At 29.7% G+C, this 6,485-nt stretch overlaps 1 protein-coding gene across 1 annotated transcript; it reads right to left on the reverse strand.

Moving 5' to 3' along the window:
- Window positions 1–5,117: 5,117 nt before the first annotated feature.
- LOC102595114 (disease resistance protein RPP13-like) lies at window positions 5,118–6,371 on the reverse strand. The gene has a single exon (XM_015305752.1). It carries the CDS (start codon window positions 6,369–6,371, stop codon window positions 5,118–5,120), a length of 1,254 nt encoding a protein of 417 aa, XP_015161238.1.
- Between the last annotated feature and the right edge of the window lie 114 nt (window positions 6,372–6,485).

Consider the following 6,485-nt stretch of genomic DNA (forward strand, 5'->3'; position numbering starts at 1 on the left):
AACCATAATTCCTAATGTCCGTACCAAAATCCCTCTTTCTGAAGGATGAATATGTGGTTGGTCAAAATTGGATTCGTCAATTTCATTTGCCTCGAATTTCTTTCATCAATCCAAGTCAAACGAGGGACAGTTGTTGACACCCAATTTTTGACCTCCACAATATAGAATAATCATCGAGCTTTTTCAATTTCAAATGATTTAAAATAATTAGTTTTATAAAATTTCAAGAAAAATAATAATAATATAGTTTGCAAGTTATTTTAAGATAGTTTTATCACTTTTTATAATTTTTAGATGATATATATGTTTTTATATATAATTATGTATATAATTAGTTTATTTTATGAATATTCGAAAGTCATCTCAAAAGATTTTACGTTTTAGTTGAATATCTTATCACTTTGAATTTATAATGGTTATCTTGTTTCCTTGTTATGCCGTAGAGTAGTTGTAAATGATAGTAGTTTTCTCTTAAGTAATTGCAATTGTTGCCTCTATTTAGTAAGGAACGAGTTTGAGTGTTTCATATGCATAGTAATTTGAACTGCATCATTTTCTTTTTTCACTTGAGATGTTCTGATTAATGTGGCTTTGGTCCTTAACTTTTGCCATGACTTAGTTAAATTGTTGACCCTCTTGAAGACATTTATCTAAGTTATTAAATGTTTGCCAAAGCTTTGTTGGGATTGGAAAAAATGTGAGCATAACTCATATAATATTTACATGTGTCATTATGTTAAATCATTATTTGGGTTATGTGTTTTAAATTGATGTTAACCATCTTTGGAGAGAATTTTACTAATGTATTTCTTATTTTTCTTTGTTGCATGCGAAATTTGCCCGAGTTCATCATGAACTCCTTTTTCCCCGCATTTCGAGAGATTCGTTAATGCTCAAGTCTTTTATTGAGTCGGCCATCCAATAGAATTGAAGAGCAATTCCATGAATTCGGCGTACAGGTCTTCGGAGCAGACATATGGGATTGTATACACTAGTATACATCTAGTGTATACGAAAAGTGGGAAAATGGTCCCCTTTACTTTAGGATTGTATTTTGTTATTTTGGGACTAAGCCCTTGTCATTTTTAAATAAATTGTATTTTGTTATTTTGGGACTAAGCCCTTGTCATTTTACTTGTTATTATCTTGTTAGATCTTAAGACAGGTGCAAATGGGTCAAAGGCCTAAACTCTCTCTCCCTATTTTATCTGTTTTCGTATTCGCTTAATTGTTTATTTGCTAGTTAATTTTAAGGTTTTTTCCCTAGTTCAATTCCCCAAAAGACGAATCAATCATATCTTTCTTAAAATCATATAAGTATATTTTATTTCACTTGACTTTGGAATATATAGTATTTTCCACTTAAGTAATAACCTTATTTTCCTTTCCCTTGAAAGTAAGTTTAAAAGTTGTTTATTTCCTCTATTTTAATCAAGCATGTTTTTCTTTCAAACATATTAGCCAAATAGTCAATTATCGGATAACCGCGTGTTAGCGGACATTTCGGATGCTTTCAAACCCTTCCCGAAATGCTAATATGAACCCCTAACCCCCTCAAATATTTTCATTAGATTTACTGTTTTAATCTTTTGAAAAAAATAGTTTTCTTAATTTTTCTTTAAAAATTAAGTGGTGACTCTTAAACCAATCTAAGTATTATTTTTAAATAAAACAAACAAATCGTAGCAAATCATTCATAAATTCACAATCGTATTTTTTCTTACGATTTTCATGAGTTTACAGTGACGAAAAGTTGTGCGAAAGACAATAATAATAAACAAATATGAAAAAAGTCACATGATTTGGGTAAGATATTTCTTCTTTGGTTTTTTATTTTTTATTTTTTTTACCCTCAAGTGAAGCAGTTTCTTTCTGATTTTGCTAAAACAACGGGCATCAACGTTGTCCATTGAATCAGTAGTTTTTATGTTAAATCCACAATTTCAAAAATAGATTTTCACTTTTACTTATAATATGATAATATAGACATGATAATAATTATTTTTTAATAGATATGTGAGTAAAAATGAATGAAGAAAGTAAAGAGTTGGTGACAAGAGATTTTAATCAAATGGAACACTATAGTGAATATAGCATGAAAATATATTTTCTTCTTCCTTCTTCATTGGCTATGTATCGTTCCATATATTTTTTTTCCTATTATTTTTTGTTCATTTTAATTTGAGAAAATTTTATATCACAAGATACACTCCTTGCTAGCTATATAAAAATAGATAAGAAAATAGTGATTGGTCATAAAATAATCTTAAATCAAATTAAAGATTCTATAAACAATACTTTAATTTTATTCATCTATTAATTTTTATTATTGAAAAAGTTTAATACATTGTATCACGATACAACTTCTATAAGATTTTAGATACTTTCATTAGACAACAACTATATGATATGTATGAGGCAGGAAAAAGGAGAAGACTACAATTCTACAAAGATAAGATAAAAACTTAAAGAAATGAAATATTTTTCACCAAAGGTGATGTTGTTCATATATTAAAATTAAATTAGCTACTGAAATATATATATGTATATCTAAAACAAATAATTGGTCAAGCTAAATATTTGACATGAACTCAAACCTCAATTTAACCATCATTCGTATAACAATAAAGTACCTTTTTTTTTTTGTAGAATTACCTCTCTATGATAGTTTTACTCAAATATTAATTGGTAAAAGATAGATTACGTATAAAGATAAAATATTGAAATATTTATGGTAATCCTTATTAGTGTCATGCACATACTAAATTTCAAGTATGAATATTTAAGAGAAAAATTATACTTAAATGGTGTCCATCATTTATGTTCATAATCTCAAGAGGAAAGACTATTGATGACATTCTTTGTATTGATATTTTTTTTAAATCTTGTTGGTTAGATTTGTTTACAAAATTGAGTGAAGTAAATAATGATACTTCTAAAGAAATGTCACTTTCTTCCCATATTTAAACTTTGAATGTATTTTGAAATGTTTCAATAATATCTGGTCATTTTGATCTCAAAATGCATGTAACTCTATGACAATCTATATTAATCATTTAAAAACACTTGTCCTATGTTTTTTAAATTATAATTATTTACTAAAAAGTTTTAATTTAGTAAAGAATGAGACTAAGAAGAAAACAAAATATTTTCTACATTTTTATTTGTTAAAGTGATTTTTAGAAGAAAGAAAACAAGAATAGTATTCTTTAATAATATTTTAATTAGGAAGACGATGTGTTTAACACGAAAAAAAAATTATTCGAAAAAAGACATTTTGTAACTATAGGGGCATTTCTGGACCAAAGTATTGACTGCAAGGGCATTTTTGAACCAAAGTATTGACAGTAATGACATTTTTAAGTCAAACTATAAACAGATGACATTTTTATTCCTTTAACATAATTTAAGGGTATTTTTGACCATTTTCACTATAAAAGAGGAACAAAAAAATGCTAAATTGTGGACAAGAGAGAGTACCATATACTATTTTTAATTTCATTTTAACATATAAAGCATCGTCTTAAATATGGATAAGCAAAAGAACATACAGTAGACCAATTAATTAAAACAATTATGTTCAAACCAATTACACTCACTCAAAAAGCTTAAAACAATAACAAATGAAACACTAAAAGTCTAAAACCACTCTCATTGACAGCCCTGAAATTAATAACCAATGTCTTCAAGTGCTTGGCAGAAATCAATACCTCTACGATTATGAAGACATGATATATATATATATATATATATATGCTTGAAAAACTTCACCACTTTTTATAATTCCTCTTCAACAGCTCCACGTTTTTCATTCTCTCTGGAATCTCCTTTAAATATGGGCTTCACTACATATAATTCTTCTTCAACTATGAGTTATGACATATTAAACAAAAGAAACTTTTATATTAAATACTGATATATTATAGGAATTGCATAATTGAAGTTATTGGTTTGAGCTTGTATATTTCTCTTCAATGTTTGTGCAACTTATCACACACTATAATATTTTCAAAGTTCTTGTACTAATTAAGCATGAGATACATGGGTAACATACATGTTCAAGTATATATATATCATTATAACGACTCCACACAATTTAGTATGGGACACACGTGCAACGCACGTCCCCGAGACTAGTTTATATAAAAGAGGGAAAAGGGTAAAAAATTCTCTTAAACTAAGTGAAAGGAACAAAAATGTCTTGCATTCATAGTTTGGCTCAAAAATGTCCTTACCATCATTACTTTGGTTCAAAAATGCCCTTAAATTATGCGAAAAGAACAAAAGTACCCTCCGTTTATAGTTTGATCCAAAAATACCATTATTGTCAGTACTTTGGTCCAAAAATGCCCATATTGTTATTTAATGGGTCAAAAATGCTCATTTTCCAAATAAATATAATATTAATTTCTTTTTAACACATTCTTTTTCTAATAATTTTTTTAAAAAAAATTAGCAAATGTTTATCTTACTTCAATTCAGAAAAAAATAAAAAATGAAAATATTTCTTATTTTATCATCATTATTTTTTTATCGTTATATAAATATAAATTAATGATGGATATACTATGATCTTATGTATATGACATATATTATCTGTCGAAAGGGTACATGACGGTATTCTATTTTAATTGATAAAATGAGATTAAGAAGAAAACAAAATATTTCCTACATTTTTATTTGTTAAAGTGATTTTTAGAAGAAAGACAACAAGAATAGTGTTCTTTAATAATATTTTAATTAGGAAGACGATACATTTAAAAAGAAAAAAAAATTATTCGAAAAAGGGCATTTTGTAACTATAGGGGCATTTCTGAACCAAAGTATTGACTGCATGGGCATTTTTGAACCAAGGTATTGACAGTAATGACATTTTTAAACCAAACTATAAACGGAGGACATTTTTGTTCCTTTCACATAGTTTAAGAGTATTTTTGACCATTTTCCCTATAAAAGAGGAACAAAAAAAATGCTAAATTGTGGACAAGAGAGAGTACCATCACAAAATCATTTTTGGCAAAAACAATTTATGTTCAAACCAATTACACTCGCTCAAAAAGCTTAAAACAATAATAAGAAATGAAACACTAAAACCACTCTCATTGACAGCCCTGAAATTAATAACCAATGTGCTTGGCAGAAATGCCCCCATCAATACCTCTACGATTATGAAGACAACATATATGCTTCATTCTCTCAGGAATCTCCTTTAAATTTGGACATTCATAGATACCAAGACCTTTAATCAGAGGCATGGCACTTGTGCCTAAATCCCATCTTTCTAGCTTCTCAAAATCATAAAGAATAAGGAAATCTAGTTGACTGAAGCTGTTATCACTGCACATTATTTCTTTTCCTACATAAGCACTAACCAAATCGAGATTCCTTAGGTTTGGCAACATTCCCAAAATAGGCATCGGATCTTCTGTCAGTCTTGAGTCCCTCAGAACCATCATTGTGATGGAATTTGAAAACAGATTAGGCAGTTTCTCTATTCTCCCTAGTAACAACAATTTCTGGAGCTTTTCACAACAATTAACAAATTCAAGGGATGGGAATGATTCATTAACATAACACCGTAATCTGAGAGTGCTAAGGTTTTTCAAGCTGCTAATGTTGTTTAGGGAGTAAGATTTGTTAATATCATCCATGATTAATTCTCGAAGATTGACTAAATCAACAGGGTCAACATCTTTCCACTGATCACAACAGATGCCTTTAAGAACTTGAAGACTAGTGAGTTTGCTTATATGTACCAGAGGTTTTGTATACTGAGCAACTAAATGTCTTAGATTTATCAGGTCAGCTGTCTCGCGGGGTAGTTTGCAAGAGTATGCCCCCTCATTGACAACAAGTGTCTCTAGATTCTTGAAGTTGCCAATGGAAGAGGGAACATCATGGATACCTCTCAAGCTTAAGAACTTGAGGTGGTACAAACTTCCAATGGCATCAGGTACTAGAGACACATTCCCAACATGCATATCCAAGTACAACACATATAGATGTTGGAACACACTCCTGAAGTTTATAAGACTCGTCTTACGGAAATCTCGATCGAAGAACATAGTTGACCTCAACTTTAAGTTAGAAAGATCAAGTGAGAGGTACCTTTCTCCTTGACTATGAATCACATGTCTGATACATAAAGAGGATATGGAGTGGTTGCTTGGATCATAAATGTCAAAGAAGTTTACCTCCAATGCCTTTTGTATCGCAAGATCACGGAGTAAATCATGAACCCTACATTCAGTAACTCTTTCCCAAAATGTAGAATCCACTTGAACCAAGCTTCGTCTTATCAGTTCATTCAAGAAGCCTTCAGCGACATCCTCCATTCTTTCTTCTCCTCTGGGTATAAAACCCTCCGCCATCCACAGCCGTATTATGTTATCAGCCTCGACCACTCGATCTTCTGGAAAAATACCAAAGTAGAGAAAACACTGCTTGAGCGCAGTTGACAAATCATTGTAGCTTAAGGATAGTAT

The sequence above is a fragment of the Solanum tuberosum genome, unplaced genomic scaffold (assembly GCF_000226075.1).
Source record: "Solanum tuberosum cultivar DM 1-3 516 R44 unplaced genomic scaffold, SolTub_3.0 scf01034, whole genome shotgun sequence".
NCBI classification, from domain to species: domain Eukaryota; kingdom Viridiplantae; phylum Streptophyta; class Magnoliopsida; order Solanales; family Solanaceae; genus Solanum; species Solanum tuberosum.